This window comes from Penicilliopsis zonata, assembly GCF_001890105.1.
Source record: "Penicilliopsis zonata CBS 506.65 unplaced genomic scaffold ASPZOscaffold_38, whole genome shotgun sequence".
NCBI classification, from domain to species: Eukaryota; Fungi; Ascomycota; class Eurotiomycetes; order Eurotiales; family Aspergillaceae; genus Penicilliopsis; species Penicilliopsis zonata.
The window spans coordinates 23,050-45,411 of NW_019208942.1; the positions used below are offsets into that span (position 1 = coordinate 23,050).

General features: G+C 52.0%; 9 protein-coding genes across 9 annotated transcripts; 5 read left to right on the plus strand and 4 right to left on the minus strand.

Moving 5' to 3' along the window:
- Positions 1-252: 252 nt before the first annotated feature.
- ASPZODRAFT_137457 (hypothetical protein) lies at positions 253-4,673 on the plus strand (the record flags this gene model as incomplete). The annotated part of the gene is made up of 10 exons (XM_022724329.1): positions 253-354; positions 401-478; positions 555-670; positions 723-777; positions 837-1,438; positions 1,496-2,072; positions 2,119-2,707; positions 2,759-2,931; positions 2,980-4,476; positions 4,530-4,673. The coding sequence occupies 10 exons, from the start codon at positions 253-255 to the stop codon at positions 4,548-4,550; spliced, it is 3,810 nt and encodes a 1,269-aa protein (XP_022576656.1). The 3' UTR covers positions 4,551-4,673.
- A 167-nt stretch (positions 4,674-4,840) lies between these two features.
- On the minus strand, positions 4,841-7,146 carry ASPZODRAFT_77574 (hypothetical protein; the record flags this gene model as incomplete). The annotated part of the gene is made up of 3 exons (XM_022730185.1): positions 4,841-6,783; positions 6,836-7,003; positions 7,056-7,146. The coding sequence occupies 3 exons, from the start codon at positions 7,144-7,146 to the stop codon at positions 4,841-4,843; spliced, it is 2,202 nt and encodes a 733-aa protein (XP_022576657.1).
- A 1,469-nt stretch (positions 7,147-8,615) lies between these two features.
- Positions 8,616-10,413, plus strand: ASPZODRAFT_170341 (hypothetical protein; the record flags this gene model as incomplete). The annotated part of the gene is made up of 5 exons (XM_022726942.1): positions 8,616-8,745; positions 8,794-8,824; positions 8,876-9,141; positions 9,199-9,369; positions 9,417-10,413. 5 exons carry the CDS (start codon positions 8,619-8,621, stop codon positions 10,286-10,288), a joined length of 1,467 nt encoding a protein of 488 aa, XP_022576658.1. The 3' UTR covers positions 10,289-10,413.
- Positions 10,414-10,976: 563 nt separating this feature from the next.
- On the plus strand, positions 10,977-12,064 carry ASPZODRAFT_77616 (hypothetical protein; the record flags this gene model as incomplete). The annotated part of the gene is made up of 2 exons (XM_022730187.1): positions 10,977-11,289; positions 11,346-12,064. 2 exons carry the CDS (start codon positions 10,977-10,979, stop codon positions 12,062-12,064), a joined length of 1,032 nt encoding a protein of 343 aa, XP_022576659.1.
- A 1,253-nt stretch (positions 12,065-13,317) lies between these two features.
- Positions 13,318-14,163, minus strand: ASPZODRAFT_137461 (hypothetical protein). Its single transcript, XM_022724330.1, has one exon. It carries the CDS (start codon positions 14,025-14,027, stop codon positions 13,434-13,436), a length of 594 nt encoding a protein of 197 aa, XP_022576660.1. The 5' UTR covers positions 14,028-14,163; the 3' UTR covers positions 13,318-13,433.
- Positions 14,164-15,368: 1,205 nt separating this feature from the next.
- ASPZODRAFT_137462 (hypothetical protein) lies at positions 15,369-16,015 on the minus strand (the record flags this gene model as incomplete). The annotated part of the gene is made up of 2 exons (XM_022724331.1): positions 15,797-16,015; positions 15,369-15,744 (listed from the first exon to the last, which is right to left on the minus strand). Coding segments are annotated over exons 1-2 (233 nt in total), but the record flags the coding sequence as incomplete, so codon positions are not given.
- A 1,440-nt stretch (positions 16,016-17,455) lies between these two features.
- ASPZODRAFT_29407 (hypothetical protein) lies at positions 17,456-18,892 on the plus strand (the record flags this gene model as incomplete). The annotated part of the gene is made up of 2 exons (XM_022728183.1): positions 17,456-17,750; positions 17,798-18,892. Exons 1-2 carry the CDS (start codon positions 17,544-17,546, stop codon positions 18,890-18,892), a joined length of 1,302 nt encoding a protein of 433 aa, XP_022576662.1. The 5' UTR covers positions 17,456-17,543.
- Positions 18,893-19,152: 260 nt separating this feature from the next.
- Positions 19,153-20,012, minus strand: ASPZODRAFT_125997 (hypothetical protein; the record flags this gene model as incomplete). Its single annotated transcript, XM_022721454.1, has 3 exons — positions 19,153-19,379; positions 19,424-19,943; positions 19,989-20,012. 3 exons carry the CDS (start codon positions 20,010-20,012, stop codon positions 19,192-19,194), a joined length of 732 nt encoding a protein of 243 aa, XP_022576663.1. The 3' UTR covers positions 19,153-19,191.
- Positions 20,013-20,344: 332 nt separating this feature from the next.
- Positions 20,345-22,206, plus strand: ASPZODRAFT_105698 (hypothetical protein; the record flags this gene model as incomplete). Its single annotated transcript, XM_022720916.1, has 6 exons — positions 20,345-20,448; positions 20,508-21,022; positions 21,077-21,391; positions 21,437-21,691; positions 21,743-21,869; positions 21,920-22,206. The coding sequence occupies exons 1-6, from the start codon at positions 20,376-20,378 to the stop codon at positions 22,204-22,206; spliced, it is 1,572 nt and encodes a 523-aa protein (XP_022576664.1). The 5' UTR covers positions 20,345-20,375.
- Positions 22,207-22,362: the final 156 nt, after the last annotated feature.

The following is a 22,362-nucleotide window of genomic DNA, read 5'->3' on the forward strand; positions in this document are numbered from 1 at the left end:
AAGATATTGTTTTCGCGCGGACTTCCACCTTTAGAGCACCAACCAAGTTCTCCCGGAGTCTGGGGGTTTGCAAAACCCGAAAGTCCGGGGGGGGGAGTGAGATTGACTCATCCTGTCATCGACCTCGTATTTTTCATCTGGAGTGTTGCCTAGATTATCATATTATACTAACTAACCCTTTGGATATATAATGAAATCTGAAATCCTTTGCATTATACTTCATTTCATTAATGTTTCCGCCTCTCCAGAAAGATGGGGCTCTCAAATGTCTCTCCACAGGAAACTGTGGCACAGAGAGAGAATCCTGAAGTTAAAGATGTGACGGAGCAGTCTACCTCGCTCAAGGACTATTTTGTATGCCCATGCAGTCGTCGATATGATCCGTATCTGATAAACGCAGAGAGTCCTCTCTTATACGACTCCAAAAGATCGGATGGTCCTAGTCGTCGGTCTGATATGCTCCGTGGGGTCTGGTGTGGTACGTGTCTCGCTGGTTTTTTTAGGGTTTAGGGTTAGGGTTTTGAAGCCAAATGATGTCTCTGATCTTGTATTAGCCCATACCGATCATGAACATTGTTCTTGGTGGACTGGTTGGCAACTTCAGTTCATACTTCACTCCTGGTTCCTCGACCACCGAAGCCCAGTTTAAAGCGTCGGTCAGTAGGCTCAGGTAGGCGTCAACCTGATTCTGCTCCAGAGTTCTACAAATAACCCTCGGGAAGTCTGTATATTGTTTATCTCTTCATTGCAAAATTCACCTTGACGTATTTCTCCATGGTAATCAGCTGGATATGCCCCGAAATATCCCAATCTTGAAGAAGCTGATTCACTCCCAGTACTGCTTTCGCGTCATCAGTCTTCGGGTCTCCGCCGCCTTGCGGCTGGAGTACATGAATGCGCTCTTCTCCCAACCGATCAGCAAACTGGACCAAGTCTCGGTAGGGACGGTGATTAATGCAGTGACCAATCTTTCCAATTCGATCCAGCAGAGCATTTCGGACAAGCTGGCGACCCTTTTTCAATCCTGCGCCCTCTTGATCGCCGCATACATCATCGCCTTCAAGTACTCATGGGCCCTTACTCTAGCCACCAGCTCGTCCCTTGTCTTCCTTCTCATCGTCACCAGCCTGACGCTGCCCGTTGTCACTCGGATCCAACGACAGGTGGATAAGACAGATGAAAAACACTCGGCTACCGCTGCCGAAGTATTTGGCTCTATTCGGACTGTCATCTCGCTGGGCGCCGAAGCGCCTCTAGCCAAGACATACCGACACTGGGTCACCGAATCCCGGAACAGGGGCCGCAGCATGGCGATCGTCATGGGTGTCCAGTTTGGCTTCATTTTCTTTGCCATGTACGCCAGTTACGCGTTGGCTTTCTGGCTGGGTCTGAAGCTCTACCGGGAGGGCCACATCCCAAACATTGATACGGTCATCATGTAAAGTCCAACTGGCGCTGCTAATACTGTTTTCCTTACTGACTTGCGCGTTCGCAGCGTATTTTTCTCGATCATGATCGCAGTAAGTGTCCTTGGGAACATTGCCACACCGTTGACGATGGTGTTCAAGGCGGCCAGCGCAGCAAGGTCGTTCTTTGAAATCATCGACGCAGAGAAGATTGTCGCCGGCGGGCTTTGTGATTCTGCAGCATTAGCGCAGGGTGATATCGTCTTCCAGGATGTGGCCTTTACATACCCTACACGGCCAGAGAGCACGATCTTGCAGGGACTCAACGCTCGATTCGAGAGAGGCAAAACAACCGCATTGGTGGGCTCGTCAGGGTCTGGGAAAAGCACCATCGTCGCTCTTCTGGAGCGATGGTATACGCCGGACCAAGGAAGAATCTCGGTGGGCCAACGAGACATCCAACAGTTGGATCTCAAGTGGTGGAGGTCTCAAATCGGACTCGTCCAACAAGAGCCGTTTCTCTTCAACGACACAATCTTCAACAACGTCTCCTTTGGCCTTGTCGGCACAAGGTGGGAGAAGGAGCCGGATTCTGTCAAGGCCAAATTGGTGCAGGATGCGTGTCAAGAAGCCTTTGCAGCCGAATTTATTGAGCGTCTCCCAAAGGTATGTTCAACTGTCATCCTTGCAGGTGCCCATCTAACCCTCTCAGGGGTACGACACTGTTGTGGGAGAGAACGGCACCAAGTTGAGTGGCGGCCAAAGACAGCGGCTGGCCATAGCCCGCAGCATCGTCAAGAAGCCCACCATTTTGATTCTGGATGAAGCCACCAGCGCAATTGACGTCCGTGGCGAGAAGATCGTCCAGGCAGCCCTTGACCGCGTCTCTGAAAGCCTCACCACCATAGTGATAGCACACCGGCTGTCTACCGTCCGGCGCGCGGATCGCATTCTCGTTCTCCGCGATGGCGTCGTCTCCGAGGCAGGGACGCATGAGGAGCTTTTGTCTACGGACGGGCTATACCAAGGCTTTGTCAATGCCCAAAGACTCGTACTCACCGCAGAGGAAGAAAAGGTAGAAGAAGAAGAAGAAGAAGCAGCCGATTCAATGGAGGTTGTGGAAGCCTTGAGGGAGGAACTTGCTCAGTCCACTCCCGATACCTCTGAGCACCCTCAAGACGAGCACTTGGAGAAGATCAAAGACCGGGGCTTCTTTCGAAGCGCTGGGGTTTTCATTTACGAGACACGGAAACATTGGGTATTTTGCCTGACTGCTTCATTGGGGGTTCTGGGGGCTGCATGTAAGGTGTCTATCAATCCATCTGCCTATACTTGACTAACTCCAGCACCAGCTGCTTTCCCCCTACAGAGTTGGCTCTTTGCACATCTCGTCAATGTGTTCAGTCTCTCGGGGACGAAACTGACCGCAGCCGGCAATTTCTGGGCCCTGGTGTTCTTCATTCTATCTTTAGGCGCTGCAGTCAGCTATGCCGCCGTCGGATACTCGGGGAACAGACTCGAAGCTGTCAGTAAAGGACTATGATACGAGTGATCTATCTGACACAAAGTGTAGGAAGTCTCCGCGTCTTGTCGAACGGAATACTTTGAGAATATTCTGAGACAGCCTGTTCCGTTTTACGACCGGAACGAGAATGCCTCTGGCTCGCTCGTTTCGCGCCTGGCCACCGACCCCAAGCAGATCCAGGAGCTGATCGGGCTGAACGGCCTGATTCCAGTCATCTCGGTCTGCAGTATGATAGGCTGCATCGCCATCGCTTTCTCCTTTGGCTGGAAGCTGAGTCTGGTCACGGTGTTTGCCGCGCTGCCCTGCGTCTTCCTGGCTGCATTCATGCGCATCCGGTATGAACTGCAGTTCGAGGCTCTAAACGCCGAGGTATACGCAGGCAGCTCCCAGTTTGCAGCAGAAGCGATCGAGGCCTTTCGCACCGTGTCGGCGCTGACCATGGAGGGTTTCATCCTGGATCGGTACGCCGGTCTTCTGAAACAGCAACAGCGTCACGCTTTCCGCAAAGCCTTGCTGGCCACCCTGGTGTTTGCGTTCTCCGATAGCGTTGAACTGTGTGCCATGGCGCTGACCTTTTGGTACGGCGGCCAACTTCTTGCCTCCAGAGAGTACCAGCCCACCTCTTTCTATGTCGTGTACATGTCCATCATCCTCGGTGGGCAACAGGCAGGCCAGTTCTTCAGTTTCGGGCCCAATGTCGCACAGGCGACATCTTCTGCGAACCGCATTCTGAACTTCCGACCAGCGTTGGACGACACTCGTGTTGCCTCCAGACAGACTATTTCCCATCTATCCCGCGGGTCTGGCGCTCGCGTTGAGTTCCGGAATCTTGCATTCCAATACGCCTCACAGCGAACCCCTCTGTTCACGAACCTCGACCTCACCATCGAAAGCGGCCAGTTTGCTGCCTTTGTAGGGCCATCGGGGTGTGGCAAGACCACCTTGGTATCGCTGCTCGAGAGATTCTACAATCCGACGCAGGGCACTGTTCTCCTCAATGGTGAGGACATCGCCGGTCTTGATGCAGCGTCGTACCGAAGATCCTTGTCACTGGTCGCCCAGGAGCCACGGCTGTTTGAAGGCAGCATTCGCGATAACATCACCCTCGGGCTGGACAGCTCAGAGTATACCGAAGACGGACTGATTCAGGCATGCGTCGATGCCGAGATCCACAGCTTCATCTCCTCCCTTCCAGACGGATACTCGACACAGCTGGGCATCAGAGCACAGACAGCTCTCAGTGGAGGCCAGCGACAACGGCTGTGCATCGCACGCGCCCTCTTGCGCAATCCATCTCTGCTGCTCTTGGACGAAGCAACCTCAAGTCTGGACTCGCAGTCGGAGAAACTCGTGCAGGCCGCTCTGGAAAGACTGGCTGCCCGCCGGAGCATCACGATCATCGCTGTTGCGCACAGACTCGCCACTATTCAAAAGGCAGATGTCATCTTCGTCTTTGGGGAGAATCATGACGGGACAGGGTCGCGGCTTGTCGAACGGGGCTCGCATCAGGAGTTGCTGCAGAAAAGGGGGGCATACTGGCTCATGGTGAGTCTCGCTATCTCTTTTGCTGCTTAGAGAGGGCTAACTATATGATCTAGATCAGTAAAAGCATTCTATAATGATGTGTATAAACTCTCACCTCAGATGTTGTATTATACTTAGAGAAACTCCATTCTGCCTGAGACTTTAATGAAATAGGTTGTACTCAATATATATGAATTGAATCCTCTGAATATCTGTTGATGAGGTAGAAATATATGATACTATAATAGAATTCCATAGTATACTCTATAGATATTACTTGCCAGTCTGCCCACTATATACTGTATATAGTACGACTATTTACACTGCTCAAGCCACATGAACATGTTATAAAGAATATTATTCTCATCTCCACCCTATACTGCTGTCAAGTACTCACACAATGATCTGCATACCCTGTCGGATTCCCCCACCAAGTGGGAAACGCACGCTCCCTTCCACTGGCGCCAAAGACGGCAAAGGAGAGAATGAAAATCACAATCTGCGATCCACCGTCCATTGCCGCCCCAATAAGATAGTTATACTGATTATAGATCCGTGGCAGCCTCCGCCGAAGCCAGAGCTGCGAGAACACACCCACCACAATCGAAGAGGGCACCCATGAAGTGTTCCCGTAGTAGACCATCCCGGCGTAGCCGGTGATGATGGCTGTATTGAGATGCCAGTCCCCGACTCTGGGGACGAGCTTGATCAACGCCCAGTGACAGACAGGCAACGCCAATCCAATCACCAACGAAAGGGGCACGATCCAGTAGCGGCCTGCAAACCCATACACCTGTCGTGCGAGTGCCCAGGTAATGGCTTGGGCGTTCAGACTCTGCATGGTCGAGCCGCTCCAGACGGCGTTTCCCGTGGCGCTGAGAAGAATGTCGCGCTTGTGACTGACAATCACGGTCATCACGACATAGTTCAACGCAGCGCCCAGCAGAGTGCCGTAGATCTGCGTGGCGAACATGACCCGGTGCGGCACTTTGGTGTACTGGCCGACCTTGAGCCAGTTGGCGAGGTTGACAGCCAGCAGGATGACCTGGTGCGACCAACTGGCAAAGTAGAGGTTGGCCAGCGGACGCCCGGGATGGAGGGCCCCCGCGACCATCTTGGAGAGCTGGTTGGTGCTGACGCCCGTCCCGTAGAGGCCGTACAGCACGCACGAGAAGGGGGCGAGAAACGCCCCCAGCAGCAACGCAACGATATACCCCCAGACCGGGAGGGTGGTCTGGCCCTTGATGTTGACGATGAGCCCTGCGACAAAGGCCAGCCCGAACAGAGCCCAGTACCACCACATGGGCACTTCCTTGTACCGCAGCATCGCCTGGTAGTGAGGGTCGGGCTGCGAGCGGGCCCGGGCCTGTTTCCAGGCGGTCCACATGTCTTTCCCGTAGAAGATGAGGACGTGGGAGATGAGCGCGCCGATGGCCAGGTTCATGGCGATGTAGCCCCAGACCGTGCTGGACGTCATCAAGGGGGTCCCCAGACCATCGAGCAGGGTGTAGTCGACGGTTCCGCCGGCGTTGAGCACCGCCGTGGCCTCAAACTGCGTGCCGTTGCTGAGGAAGAGCGAGGTGGACATGAATGGGAGGGCTCGGGCGTTCCAGGCGTTGCGGTAATACAGCGTCGGCATGGCAACATACCAAATGGCGTACCCTATCCAACTGTTCAGCTGCTGTTTGATCGGCAGCGATAGATACGTGCTTTGGATGTACTGCCAGTCCAGGCTGAAATTGAAGATACCCATCCCCTCGTTGGATGAGACCCCCCCAAAGAGCGTGGTAAACACCCTCCGGAGATGCAAGGGCGCCTTCATCGACGCCAGGCAGAAGACGGAGATGCCCCCGAACCAGGGCACAATGTATGAGGGGAAGAACTCCCACAGGGCCGACAGTCCCAACGCCCAGCCGAACTTGCGCAGCCGGTCTTTGTTCTCTGCTGAGTTCTTGTTGACGTGCAGCTTTTGGAACAGCACGACCTGCGGTAACGTCGTCCAGTAGACCATCTCGGCGGGGTACACGATCAGCGGCCGCAGGAGCCCGGCCAGAATGAAGCCGCACAGCGAGATGGAAAAGGTACCCAGGACCGCCGTCGTGGCAGATACGGCCCGGTTATAGAACAACCGCTCCACGGCGTAGATCTCTACGCCGGAGAGGCCATTGTTGCCGGATGAGGCGATCAGTGAGGCCACAACGTGTTCCTTGAGGCCGAACGGTTGACCAGAGTTGACAAACCGGAGTATCTTTTGCATCCACAAGGAGGAGAACCGGTCAGGGCGGGGAGTTGCCAGTGCCCAGGCCTCGCCAAAGATGTAAATCAACACTATAGAAGGTTAGGGTTAGGGTTAGGGTTGCGTTCATCGAAAGGTACATACATTGCAAAAACACGGCTGAGACAGTCTCCTCATAGGGCTTGAAGGTATACAGCATGGTGATCACGCTCGAGAAGGCTGTGAACAAGGTGCCCAACACTATCCCACGGAAGGTCAGTGATGGATCGCCGTCGTCTTGGAGAGAGACGATATATTTCGAAACATCCTCGCCTGGAGTAGTGGTTAGTATCCTTTCTATACTCTTCTCAATGGGAATGCTGACCATTGCGAATTACCGGATGGCCGTGGACGGATTCGACTTCATCCAACGTAGTCTCGGCCTCCTTTGGGGGGGCTGTTTGAAGCTCGGCCATCTGATCTACTCAATCTTGATATTCTGGGCCACACCCTGCAGGGATTTTCATATCTCAATCAGAATAAATAATAGTTCTGGCCACAAGAACATACTATGGTGTCATTTTAGCGCCGATGTGACCTTCCAGGGTCTTCCTTCTAGTCAATTGCTCCTACTGGTCCAATTTACCGTTTAATCCATAGAAGAATCTGAATTATGGTAATGTCTCAAAAGTTCAAGTGTGGGCCTCCAACCATGTGAGTATGGATGATTAAACTGAAACTTCTGGCCGGCGCTAAAATAACTTTAATAATTAGAATAATTTAAGGTATTTTAAAGTAAAAAGCATAAACAGGACTATGGGAATTTAACTCTATAGACAGAGGTTTTCTAAAGTCACTATCTATAAGTAATAGGAACCTAGCTGGGTAGTATACAATTATGATATTGAACTGCAAGGCATAGAGCGGAACGTCTTGGTGTCTGACAGCCAAGATCGCACGCACGAACTCCATCTTTAATCTTAATAGAGCCCTAGAACTGTAGGTTACACCATGAATATGAGTGTGTATATTGCCCTATCCTGTGGCTCACATAGACAACTCAAGTTCAATGAATTACTCTTGTATATCACATAACGCCTGTTCATTTTATAAATCAATACCTTGGTCGCGGCCGATGATTTATGGATATGTTTCTATATAATTCTTCATTTATGTAATTCCATCACATACGACCACAGGGTGTGGAAAATAGGGCTTCCCGTCCGCTCAGCCGTACTCAAGCCACACGCCGGTAGGTTAGTAGTTGGGTGGGTGACCACCAGCGAATCCCTACTGTTGTATGTTTTTTATTTGGCCGTCGATTGAGTAGATATATGCTTTTTGGGTTAATGGCAGGGAAGTCAAGGTGTATAGAAAAAATAGTAGAATCTAGGATTCTAGGCCTCTAATTAGTCTAAATTGCTTACCACTATATATAACTAAGTAGGAGTTAACCCCCCCTAAAATTTCATACAAAATATAATTTAGGCCTGAAATTTCAACATCCCTACTTAGCAGTGAACCTTATACCTAGGGATAGTAAAGATGCATGTAGCTTTATAAGTAAACCTGACTTACTTCTTTTTAATAGCATTAAGAGCTAATAAGATTCACCCCTCTTGCTCCTCAAATTTCTTTGAATTTAAAGCACTTTTTAGAGGCATAGTGGTGATTAGATGGCTTCAACATAACCATGGAGGCAGGTAGCCTACTTAGTCTAGAATTAGCTTAACTTTATTGATTTAATGAATTTCTTTAATTCCTGCGTCGCCTCGCGTCGGCTCGGCAATCCCCAGGATTCTCGAGCTTCTCCAGTTTGCCCCCAATTCCCCAGTTTTCTCTTGGCCAGGGGCCCCATGGAGAAGATAAAAGGCCAATCCCCATATGCTTTCTCCTATAGGATGTCCCCCTTCGACACCACAATTCTATCTCCCCGTTTCACCCTGCGATGGACATCAAAGAAGATCTCAGTCATGTCGAGGCCATCCGGCTGGTCATCCCCGACAGGGATGTCAAAGAGAAGGCCCTCCTACGCAAGATTGACCTGCGGCTGATGCCGTTGATGATGTTGATCTGTAAGTCCCTGTGGAGCCATTAGGTCTCGGGTTCCTCTAACCAGCCAGATGTCCTCAACTACCTCGACCGCAACAACATGTAGGCCCTCTCATGAACTGTACGGAAGACATCGGCTGACCACCGCTACAGTGCCACTGCTCGTCTGGGCACACTGGAACAAGACATCGGCCTAACTGGCGACCGCTATAATACCATCATCAGCCTGTTCTTCGTCGGCTACATTCTGACCCAGATCCCCACCAATCTGATCCTCAACCGGGTGCGCCCGTCGCTGTTCCTGCCGGCCATCATGTGTTGCTGGGCGAGCATCAGCGCCTGCACGGGTGCTGTCCAGAGCTACCACGGCATGATTGCCCTACGCTTCCTCCTGGGCTTCGTCGAGGCACCGTTTTTCCGTGAGTAATGTAATCCCCGATGTCTGCATGTGTGTGCGCAGAAACTGACTGCACAAGCCGGCGCTCTGTTCCTGTTCTCCTCGTGGTATACCAAGAAAGAGCTGGCCGCCCGCATTTCCATCCTGTATGCGGCAGGGCAGATGTCTGGGGCCTTTGGCGGCCTGCTGGGCAGCGCCATCATGTCCGGCATGGACGGCAAGGCTGGCCTGCCTGCTTGGCGCTGGCTGTGTAAGCATCCCCTCCACCGAAACAATGGCTCATGTCTGACTGTCCAGTCATCATTGAAGGAAGTGCCACCGTCCCTGTGGCCGTGCTAGCGATGTTCGTGCTGCCGGACTATCCTGCCACCACCCGATGGCTGAGTGACGAAGAGCGGACGATCGCAATCGCGCGCATCGCCGAAGACGCATGCGAGGCGGACCGGGAGGAGGCCGATCAGGGAGGCGTGATGGTGATGCTACGGATGGCCTTCAGCGATCCGGCGCTGTACATCCTGTGGTTCATGCAGCTTGGGCTCAACACGGCGGCGGCATTCACCAACTTCTTCCCAACGATCGTCGACACGCTGGGCTACGGGACCACCGAGACGCTGCTGCTGTCGGCCCCGCCGTATGTCTTCGCGGCGATGCTGGGCATCGCCAACTCGTGGCACAGCGACCGCACCAAGGAGCGCTGCCTGCACGTCGTCTGGCCGCAGGTCTTCTGCTCCGTCGGCTTCCTCATCGCAGCCACCACAATGAACACCGCGGCACGCTACATCTCAACCTTTATGATGATGAGCGTCTACGGCTCTTTTGGCTGCATCCTGTCCTGGGTCTCGTCCACCCTGCCGCGTCCTGCAGGCAAACGGGCCGTTGCATACGCCGTCGTCAACGCCTTCTCGAACTTCGCCGCCATCTACGCTGCCTACTTCTATCCGAGCAGCCAGGGCCCGCGCTACTGGCAGGCCAACGTCGCCAACATTGCCTTCAGCGGCATGTGCATCTCTCTTGCTGTCGTTCTGCGCTTCTACCTGCGCTGGCGGAACCGCCGCCTCGACGCCGCGGCGGCGCAGGACATTGCCGACGAGGGCACCGCGCGAGGCACGCACACGCTGGCGCTCGCTGATACCTGGCAGTGTGATCCGGAGTATCGCTATATATTGTGAGGTGCTAGTATCATGGGCTAGCTCTAATGAGTGGTGTGGGCTGGGTATCAGTAGTAGTTGAACTAGAGACTATCTATACGCTCGCAGAACTTGAAGTGTTGGAAAGGAAGGTTGATATAAATACTAAAGATTCGGATCTTGATTTTTGAAAATCCTCCTTATAATGTCCAAGAAAGTAGTTGAAAGGTTGTAGAATGATTTGTAGCCTTATGTAGGGCTTTCCAGCAGCTTCGATGCATGTATTGGGTACCGAAGAATACCTCTGCATTTCGGTGTGTTAAGAATGTGCTAGAGAGATATCAATAACCCTGCATAACAGAAAGCTCTAGATGACTAACTTAGGGTTAAATATTAGTCAGTATCAGTGAGATATAACACTGTATATTCTATCACTTTGGACAGCTGCATTGATGGAGTACTTACTGTATGTATTATAGCAGACAGGACTGCGGAGACGGACCTGTCCCGCACTAACACACATGTGTGGAGTCCGGGGAACTCTAATTTCTGGGGAATCCCATGGGGCCCCTCAACAACCGAGGCGACGCGACCCGACAGAATGCGAGATGCGACCGAGGGAAGGTGGGGGAGGGGAGGGCTGCGGGGGGGTTATAACGAGCGGATGAGAACAAAGTGAAAGACTAGAACGGGAAAAGAAACCATATCATTCTGCTCTACGATACTGGCAATGGCTAAACCAATTGTTCTCCATCTCGGAGACCCCGTCGAGCACAACACGGCGCTGTACGAGACGCTCGCGCAGCAGTTCACAATCATCCGCCCGTCGGTGGAGGAGCGGCAGCGTGAGGCGTTCAAGGCCGCCCTGGAAGAGAAGCGCTGGGGCGATTTCCATGCAATAATGCGCCCGTTCTGGAACTCTGGCGGCGAGATGGGCAACTGGGATGAGGAGCTTATTGCCCTCCTCCCGGCAACAGTCCAGGTGTCGGCTAGTGCGGGAGCTGGGTACGACTGGGTTGACACTCAGGCCTTCGCCAAGCGAGGTAAACACTCAGTTTAACCTCATTCTGATGTCTGCCGTGAATGTTAACACTTGTAGGCATCCTTTACTGCAATGGCGCTGCGGCGTCGACGGAGGCCGTGGCTGACACGGCCCTATACCACATCATCAGCGTGTTCCGCAACTTGAACTGGTCGACAGTGGCAGCGCGGTCGTGCGACGCCGAGCAGTGGCAGGATGCGCACAAGAACACGCAGCGCACAGCATGGAACCCGCAGGGCCATGTGCTAGGCATCATTGGACTAGGCAACATTGGCTACCGGATTGCGCAGAAGGCGTATCGTGGGCTAGAGATGAAGATCCATTACCATGACCTATACCAGAAGGACGCAGCGCAGGAGGCCGCCATTGAAGCCGTATACCATGCATCTAAGGAGGAGCTAGTCGCCATTGCTGACTGCGTGGTGCTGGCCACTCCATTCTCTGGGGAGGCACTGGTCAATGCTGAGTTCCTCGCCCGGTTCAAGCGGGGTGCCCGTCTAGTCAACATCGCTCGTGGGGGGCTTATTGATGAAAATGCGCTGGTTGACGCCCTGCAGTCAGGCCAGCTGTTAGGTGCTGGCTTGGATGTCCAGGCCACGGAGCCGCACGTCAACCCGAAGCTGGCAGCAATCAAAACGGTTGCGCTGACGAGCCATACCGCGGGGGGTGCCATGGACACTTTGATCGGCTTTGAGCGGCTGGCGATGGAGAACGTGCAGCGCGTGCTGATGGGGGGGGAGCCGCTGACAGCTGTGAATAAGCATTTAATCAAGTAAGCAATATATAAGCTATCTGGTTAAAATAGACATTTCTTATATAGGTATCTATATTATTAACTGTATTATTAGATTAAGAGGTAGAAAAGATAGTCCTAAGTGATGAGAAAGTGAGCGCCTTCCTAGTGCTTGATCCCCATATAGTGACGGCTCTTGCTCCTGATCCCGCAAAAAGGGAGAGAGCTGACGCGGTTTAGACTCTAGCTCTCTCATGGACATAGTCATGATAGTCATCATTGAATAAATGATAGATAAGGTCATTAATATCTTAAGCTGTAACAGGATATTTGTTTCTAGGTTTAGTCTTAAGACCATATTTTTTAGTGATGTGGTTTTGAATAAACTTTAAAGGAATTAGTGATTATATAGCCTGTTAAATTAGATTCACTGGTATACACATTCAAAACATCATCTTTAATTACCTTAGGTAGTATTTGAGAGGTTTTGTGTTGCCATGACCCAATAAATGATGTAAAGTATTTAGAGAGGGTCTTTTGCCCAGGAAGGGATTTGGTGGTAGCAATACAATGTTCTATAAATGATTTTAAAGCCTATGGCGACGGATCTGGCTGCTCTTTGCTGAATTCTTTCTCAACATCTTTACTATAAGAAAGCTGCCAGCTTGAGTCTATCAGTCCTGATTAAAAGGAGTTTCTCGGAGTGATAAAACAATAGATTCCAGTTCTGGACTGTCTTTTTATACTTGACTAAAGAAGTGGGGGCAAGCTGGTGATAACAGACAGTATTTTCTTTCTCCTTATTTTCATGCTGAATTTCAACAGTAAAGCCATGAGCTAAGGCATGCTGACGTTGCGCCTCCAGCATTTCCTGAAGCTTAGTAAGGACTTGCATTGTCATGTGATGGGGATAGTATCTCAATTAAAAATAATGGTGGAGAGACAAAGAGCACCAAGAAAATATAAGATAGGGCTCACTTGAATATTATTTGATCATTTTCCACTTGTTCCACTCCTTTGAAGAGACTGGCTCACTTATATCTCCCCTCATTGCCAGCGGCTCAGCCAGCTCACCTAGAGGTTACTGAGGGCTCACCCGGCTCTCCTCTACTTAATCTAAAATAGTCTTTAAAGCAGCGACATCAGCAGGGCTTTTCTTTCGGTTGACTGCATTGAACATATGGCTTAAGTACGGCTGAGCGGACGGGAAGCCCTGTTTTCCACACCCTGTGGTCGCATGTACAGTGCTGCTATGAATATGGGGATATATAGAAAGGACCAAAGTAGAGAATAGTCCAAGAGGCTTACTCCGTATGTATGGAATACTACTAATTCCAGCCGAGTATACCAGATGTGGCGAAGTAGGGTTGATTGGGGTTGATTAGGGCTAAAGCTAGAAACAAAAAAACCCGTCACAGCGTCTGATCATGCAGCATGCGCTGGAACTCCCTGAGGCGCGTTAAATAGCCTTCTTGCTTCCCTGCGGCGTCCCAGACCGTCAAGCCCGTGCGTTGCTGCAGATACAGCGGCCACTCTTTGGGGAAGAAGCCCGCGATCTGCAGCGAGCGCAGGTTCGGGTTCCCCAACTGGCCCAGCGCGTGCACGAAATTGATGTCCACTGCGGGGCCCCAGTGGTCCATCAGGGGCTCCGACCCCAGATACAGCGTGAGCTGCTCGAGGCCCGTCGCATCAGTCGAGATCTTGTCCAGCAGGTCGCACCACAGCGGGCCGTTGGCGGGCGTTTGCCTCTCGAGGGAGTCGGGCGAGTCGGGCGAGTCGGGCGGCGACGGCGAATCCGGCGCGTCACGGTTATCCGGCCCTGCATGGTACAGCGGGTGGATGTACATCGACAGCTTGCGCAGCTGCTGCACGTTCTTGGGCGGCATGTCGCACAGCCATTGCAGGCCGACGTCGGGATATTCGATCTGGAAGGTGTGTTGGGAATAGAAGCTCGCGTCTCCCGCCGCGGCGCGGGGGTCAGTGAGGCGGATCCGTGGTTCGTCCATGTGTCATGAACAAGATCAATGCAAAGGCAGGCAACCTGGTCAAGCTGGGATGAATCGCAGGCATCGTCGGACGCTATTATATGGCCCTATCGTGCCAGTGGCCTGACCGGGTCACATTCCATCGTGTGTGTCATGGCCGCGGGTTGTCCGGCTGCGCGATTAATCTCTCTTGTAAAGCACGCTCGACAAGCATCCTGCAGCAGGAATGTGATTGTCTCGTCCAAGCAGATAATTCGTGCGCTGCTCTGGGGTAACTAACCTGCAAGTGATACAGTAGGCGAGTTGGGGCCCCCCCTAGGCAGAAGTGGCGCAACGGCAGGATGGATGGCATGTTCAAACAGGTGACTCATGGGGGGTCTCCAGACCTACCCCACTGCAATCAGAGGTCGGGGTATGGGGGTCGCTGGAATAATAGAATAACATTAAAGAAATATGATAATCCATGCAGAAAGGCATCAGAAGCTGTCTTTCCAATATTATGCTTATGAACGCTGCATTTACTATACTTGCGACCTAGTATGAAGAAGCTACACTTTCTATAAACCAATAGAATATAGTAATCTATCCGCAATAAGGGGTAATAGATCCGCGGAAGGCCTTGATACTATGTTTCAATAGGCATTGGTCTATTATCAAAAATCCCCGGTCAGAGATGGAAGCATCAGGATAGCACAGCGTATGAAGAAGCAGGCAGAGAACACTAAACCCTAAACCCTAAAAACCTAGAATCCTACTGGGAAAATTGAATAAAGCATCCACAGGTCTTTGTCCGCCTGTAATCTACATCAGGGTTGAAAACAGTATAAGTATCGGAGAGTTTCTCTGGTCGACTCTGCACCGGACAATCATGGTGAATGTAGGTCCAGTCGCCCGTTTAGCAGGGGATTTATCCTCCAGGAAGACCACGCAGTTGTCCTGTTGGAGTAGAGAAGCCGGGTCATAATCCTGGTATCACAATGTACAGATAGGAAGTTAATGAAATCAGCAAGATGCTATATATATAGGGTGGAATTAACCACCAGATGGAGATTAGGCCAAGAAATCGAATAAACAGTTCGGTGGATCAAGGTTGATCTCGACAGTCTCTGGCAAGAAGGTTGGACCGGGTGCCCAAGGAGTCTGTCACTTGAAGTAGTTCATACCAGTAGTTCATGAGATTATCAGGCAGATTTGGATATTTACTGGGAGATGTGCTGAATAAGTGACTCCTTCCTCATCACCCTTGCTGTTGCTTTTCCTCTCCTATACTTTCCCACGATAATAAAGCTCTTATCCAATATATATTGACCAACTTCGCCATGTCTGGGAAGGGTGATTATGGGAGAAAAACAACGGTACCTGGTAGAAGACCTCTAGACCTGAAAGAAGGGCCTAGCCTCTGTGTATATATTCAACCCTGTTGTATCTCTTGAAGTGATATATGTAGATTATTCCACTATAGTGGTTTATTCTGGCGTGCGATGAGAATCTTCTGCAGTAGAAATCCAAAATATAGCCCGAGCGCCAGTTTACTCATAATTAATGCTGGTTTCCCTAATCTCCTTATTCTCTGGTCCTAGAACCTTAAACTTCAGCATACCCCTATCTGCGAGCATGTCAAATCCAATACTATATTTCAGCCTCCATATTAACCTATCACTATTACTCCTTTTCCTTTTCAATCTCAATAGATTGCTCTCATTAAAGGAGTAATTGATGGTGCTAATATAGCAACACACTAAAGGATTTTAGTAACTCTTAATAAGTCTAGGTCAATATTAAGTACTCACCTAGCTCGTCATACCGTTTAGGTGGCATATCGGTATCACATATAAAGAGCCTGTAGAGAAAGTCCAAAGATTATTCCTTATAGTACGTCCGATTGAGGCCTTAGAGAGAGTATTCATGATCTAGGTCAATTAAGTCCCCCTAAGCAGTGTCGGCATTGTATTTTTCAGGGAAAAAGGGAGGAAGAAGGAGAGAGTATATTTAGGGTCACCTTTCTAATCACCCATATCATATAGTCACTACAATGCATGCGCCCAGACCATTCATAAATATATATGACTCTCAGGATCCACTCCTTCATGGAACTCTATCCTGCCCTTAATACTATAGTAAAGCCTATATTTGCGCCTCTAGGCATACATATTCTTTAAGCCGCATAAAGTAGCCCCTTTAATAACACTTACTTATCTAAAACTAATTAGAAGGGCTTAGACTATCTAGAAGATATAATAGATCTCACAGATTCTCTGGGCACATAAGAGTAATTCCCTATTTACAACATTAAATTATAAGAGTATTATTAAGCTATAGTGAGTCTCTAAATCCTCTAATAAGTACTAGTATCTACTTAGATGGTTAGGTATAAGGTTATATATAATAAAGGTCTAGGCGGCGGAGAAGAGCATATCGATACTTTAGTTTTTCAAAAAGATTCTTCTTATAGTTGGAACTTGGCAGACTTGATCCTCTAAGAGCTGCTTAATCTAATTAATAATAGATTATAAGAATAGTTTTATATTAGTACTATTGTAAGGCCGGCACCGACGCCGCCCTACAACCCATCTGACTAAGCATACCCCGCGACGGATAGTCGACGTTGGGCATCGGTCGGGCACCCGTCAAGTAACCCGCTTGGAATTGGGATATATACCACCCCCCCCAGATAGACAATAAGACCTCAAGCACTTTGTCTTGTTCTCTCATCAGACCTATTATAGACTCCTCATATCCCTAGACCTTGCTGTTACCCAGTCGTGCCGACATCTAACTCCAATCCCTAGAGTAGTGCGAGGTCACTGCTTATATTCCTACCCTATAGTGCTGGTGGTGTGTATACTCCTAATACTGCTGTTAATACTATTGTTTTTTTCTTCGCCGTTGAAGTATAAGGAAGTACACAGGCCAACACTACTAAATATTCACCTATGGCTGGATCATCCAGGTGTCTATTGCCTATAACTATAGCTTGACCTTGCCTCCCTGGTTTCTGCGCAAATCCAGTGCCTGCAGTGTTTCACATGCGGCTGTCCTTTATGTTGATGACTGTCTATTCACTATGAGGAGGCAGGAGCTAAATGAATATATTTTATCTACCTATTACTTAACTATTAAGCAATATATCAGTCTCACTCTGCTATTACTATAAATTATACACCTATAACTAGAATTCCATTACTCTATATTATTAGTATGATGGTTCTTTAGAGATGGGCAGGGAACATCCCATTGACACTAGATAAGCAGATATGATATCCAAAGAACATCTGATAAATGAATACTCAGTTATAGTCAATCCCCTTATTAGACCATAGATATCAACAAGATAAAGCTAACAAATGAAGATAACACAGCTATCTGGAGATAAATCTAGGCACGGCCTCCTCGCCGAACCCCGCAGCCTGTGGCCTATCGGCGCCAGGGCCGTCACCGTCGGTCGCCGCGCCGAAAGCTTCACCGCTGATACAGTATATAGACAAACTCTTACAGCTTCACACACACACACACACACACACACACACACAAAACAAAATGGTCACTCATGATTCTCGCATTGTCATTCTGGGCGGAGGTGCCTGGGGCCTGTCCACGGCGCTGTACCTCAGCGAGGCCGGGTACTCTGATATCACCATCCTAGAGCGAGCCGAGGCTATTCCATCGCCATATTCTGCTGCCTACGACATCAACAAGATCGTGCGGGCGGAGTATGAAGATGACTTTTATTCCAAGCTGGCATTGGTATGTCGTATATCTGTGTGTATCGGTCAGTTGGTTAACGACTGCAGGAAGCAATTGAGCAATGGAAAACCCCCCTGTTCGGCCCCTATTACCACCAAACCGGCTACGTGGTGGCAACCACCGGCCGGGCCCCTGCAAAGGCCGTGACGCACCTGAACAAAGCCCTGGCATCGATCGAGCGCGACCCGGCCTTTGCCCCGGGCATCCGGCGACTGAACACGCCCGCCGACTTTCGCGAGTACACCTGGCAGTACTCGGGCCCGCTGACGGGCTTCACGGGCTACTTCAACCGGCTGGCCGGGTACGCGCACTCGTCGGATGCGATGCGGGGGCTGTGGGAGCACATCTCCAAGCGGGGAGTCAAGTCGGTGCTGGGCGAGGAGGCCGGCAAAGCCGTGCAGATCAATTACGCGGCAGGAAACAGCGGCAGGGCGACTTCAGTGACGACGGCCGATGGCAAGACACACCCGGCCGACCTGGTCATCTCGGCGCTGGGCGCACACAGCGCGGCGCTGATCCCGCAGCTGGGCCAGACCAGCGTCGCGCGCTGCTGGTCGGTGGCCCACGTCCAGCTGACGGAGGAGGAATGCAACCTGCTGCGCGGCATCCCGACGACCAACATCCGCGACCTGGGCTTCTTCTTCGAGCCGGACCCCAAGACGAAGCTGTTCAAGCTGTGCCCGCTGGGGATCGGGTACACCAACCCTGGGGCGGACGGGGTCTCGCTGCCGCCGGGCGACCGGCTGCCGCCGCCGCAGGACTTCATCCCGCGCGCGGACGAGGACAAGCTGCGGACGCTGCTGCGCGAGACGTTCCCGTGGATGGCCGAGCGGCCGTTTGTGGACAAGAAGCTGTGCTGGTTCTCCGACACGGCCGACTCGGACTACTGCATCGATTTCGTGCCCGGCTCGGGCGGCTCCGTCGTCGCCCTCGCCGGCGACTCCGGCCACGGCTTCAAGATGATGCCCATCTTCGGCAAATGGGTGGTCGAGCTGCTGCAACGCGGCCAGCAGAGCGAGCCGCGCTGGCAGTGGCGGACTCCCTCGGCGGGAGGGCAGCAATGGGGGGATGCCGTCAGCTGGCGAGTCGGCCGGGGGGGGGAGTTGACGGAGCTTATTGAGGCGAGTCGATCGAAGCTATAATCATAATCACTACCTGGTAGCTTCATAGCATAGATTATAAAGACACACTATCAATATGCCAGTCAAACAAGTCTAGTAATATACCTCTTTAGTAGCCTGTCTCAAACCCTAAACCCTAAACCCTAAACCCTAACCCTAAACCCTAGGACAGGAGATATCTAAGATCTACTGCCAGCTAATGCTGAGCTCTTCTATAGCCATAAAGAGGATGGCATCTTGGAATTTGACCCTAAACAGACTGCCTATCTTAAAACAAGTCTCTTTAACTTAACCCTATACCTGTTGCTTTCAACAATATACTAATATATCCACCCCCCGTCAACGTTATAGACAGCCCCCGTCACAAAGCTCGACTCGTCACTGACGAGAAACGCAATCACCTTGGCCACTTCCTCTGCCGCGCCCAGCCTTTTCTGCGCGTTGGCCATGATGCCTGCCTCGACTCGTTTGGGATCGTGATCGGCGGACATTGGGGTGAGAACGGTTCCTGATGATTAGCATGGTTCAGACTCAGAGCGAGAGTATATCTACCTGGAGCAACGCAGTTGATGCGGACGTGTTGATTCTCCTTGGCAGCCGACTTGGACAGGGCGATGACGGCCGCCTTGCTGGCGCAGTACGCCGAGCAGTTCGGCATCGCGATCTGGCCAAACGTACTGGCTGCCGAGACGATGCTGCCGGACTTGATCACCCTGAGCTGCGCGCGCAGACAGTTGAACACGCCCGTCACGTTGACGGCAAACACAAAGTCGAACTGCTGGTCGGTGACGCCCGTCGTGGGCCCCGTCGGCCCCAGCACGCCCGCCATGTTGACCGCGCCGTCGAGCTGGCCGAAGCGCTGCACTGTCTTCTCGATCCAGGCGTCCACCGAGGCGGAATCCCGCACGTCGACGCGCGTCGCCAGGTGTCGGTCCTCGCCGCCGGGCAGGCTCGTCAGGGCGGCCGTCAGGGCCGTCTCGTTGAGGTCGGCCAGCGAGATGGACGCGCCCCGGGCTGCCAGCAGCTGGGCGGCTGCCAGGCCCATTCCACTGGCGGCGCCGGTGATGGCGATCTAGAAGCGTGAGAAGAGCCATCTACCATCAGTAGTACAACATACCGTCTTTCCTTCAAAGGTGGCCATTGATGTCTATTATTGAGATACGATCAAGAGATAAATGAGAAGAGTTTTGAGATACGATCAAGAGATGAAGATGAGATACGATCAAGAGATAAATGAAGTGTTAGATACTTCTTATCACGGACTCCCCCCCCGAGCGTCGGTGTCGGCGTCGGGGCCGAACAATAGAGCTTATCATACGAGCCCCCTCATGATAGTTATGGGGTCCATGAGACATGCACGGTTGGAGTATTAAAACTCCACATCTTACTGCATTGTTCTTCTCTTCTCTATCAAATACCATATCATCGTTATCATCATCGCAACATGGCAGACAAGTCAGACATGGCCAAGATGGCCGAACTCGCCCCCTGCGAGTCCGAGGCGATGGGGACCGTCGTTGACTCGGACCAGCTTCTGCGCCGGCTCAACAACCGCCAGATCCAGCTCATCGCCATGGGTATGCCGGACTCCGTCTCGATGACATGTACATGTGTCTGTCTTTTTCTGACCTTCTAGGCGGCTCGATCGGCACCGGCCTGTTCATCAGCATCAGCAGTGGCCTGCACGACGGCGGCCCGGCGAGTCTGCTGCTGGCCTTTATCGTGTACTGCGTGTTCGTCGCCCTGGTGAACAATGGGATGGCCGAGATGGTGACGCAGTACCCCGTCGCGGGCGGCTTCATCCGGCTCGCCGGCCATTTCGTGAGCGACGCCTTTGGCTTCATGGCGGGCTGGAACTACTTCCTGTACGAGGCGCTGGTGATCCCGTTTGAGATCGCCTCGCTGGCGACCGTCGTGCAGTACTGGAGCGAGGACGTGCCCATCTGGTCCATGTGTCTCGTCTGCATCGTCCTCTACACCCTGATCAACTGCCTGGTCGTCAATGCCTATGGCGAGGCCGAGTTCTGGCTCTCCGGCGGCAAGATCATCCTCGTCCTCGCCCTGTTCCTCTTCACCTTCATCACCATGGTCGGCGGCAATCCCAAGCACGACGTCTATGGCTTCCGCCACTTCAAAGAAGGAGGCTTTGCAGTAAGACACGATCATCACCGATTATGAATACCGAGACTCTCTAATCCTTGCCAGGAGTATAGAACCACCGGCAGCCTCGGCCGCTGGGAAGGCTTCCTCTCTGCCCTGTGGACGGCCTCCTTTTGTGTCGTCGGCCCCGAGTACATCTCCCTCGTCGCTGCAGAGGCCAAACACCCGCGTCGCTACCTCAAGGCCGCCTACCAGACCATCTACTTCCGCTTCTTTGTCTTCTTCATCGGCAGCTCCCTTGCCGTCGGCATCGTGGTGGCATACGACGATCCCACCCTGGTCTCTATCCTTGTTGGCACCGGCAGCGGCGGCGGCACGGCAGCTGCTTCGCCGTATGTCATTGCCATGAAGAATCTAGGCGTACGTTAGTATCTCAAGCATTCACTGGTCGATGCTGATCTTTAGATCACCGTCTTCCCCAACATCGTCAACGCCCTGTTGATCACCTCCATCTTCTCCGCCGGCAACTCCTACGTCTACTGCACCTCGCGCAGTCTGTACAGCCTCGCGCTCGACGGACGGGCCCCGGCCATCTTCAAGAAGTGTACCAAGCAGGGCGTTCCCATCTACTGCCTCGCCTTGACCATGGCCTTTTCCTGCCTGTCTTTCCTCCAGTCCAGCTCTCGGACTTCCACCACCCTGAGTCTGCTTGTTAACCTGGTAGCTCTCTCTCTCTCTCTCTCTCTCCTTGATGTATAGACTGACGATCAGGTCACCGGCGGCGCTTTTATCAACTACCTCGTCATGTCCGTCACGTACGTCTTCTTCCATCGTGCCTTGAAAGCGCAGGGCGTCGACCGGCACACGCTTCCCTACTACGGCTGGTTCCAGCCATACTGTAAGAAAGACTCGTCTCGTTGCTAGAATGGCTCGGATGCTAATCTGCAGGCGGCTACATTGCCTCCGTCTTCTTCCTGCTGGTGATCGGCACCTTCGGATACACCTCCTTCCAGCCGTTTGACACCGAGTCCTTCTTCAGCTGCTACGCCATGGCTCTGCTTTCCATTGTCTTCTTCCTCGGCTGGACGCTCGTCACCCGCCGCGGATTCCATGATCCGCGCACCATCGACCTCGTCTGGGAGTGTCCGCGCGTCGACGTTTACGAGGCCACCACCCTCGAGGAAGAGAGTACGTTCTGGCAGGAGATGGGCCAGCTGGTTGGCTTCCGTGGTTGATGGCATCACTTGTCTTGTGTAGATTAATCTCACCACAATGTATCATAATGGTTCCTGAGTAGTTGTAAGTTCTATCCTTAGGGTTAGCCCAGTATTCGAAGATCGACATGCAAGGTTATACTGTGGCACCGAAGGATGTGTCGACTGATTCATGAA

Excerpts from the sequence above, each read along its gene's own strand:
- ASPZODRAFT_137461 (XM_022724330.1), bottom strand. The coding sequence starts at position 14,027 with ATGGACGAACCACGGATCCGCCTCACTGACCCCCGCGCCGCGGCGGGA.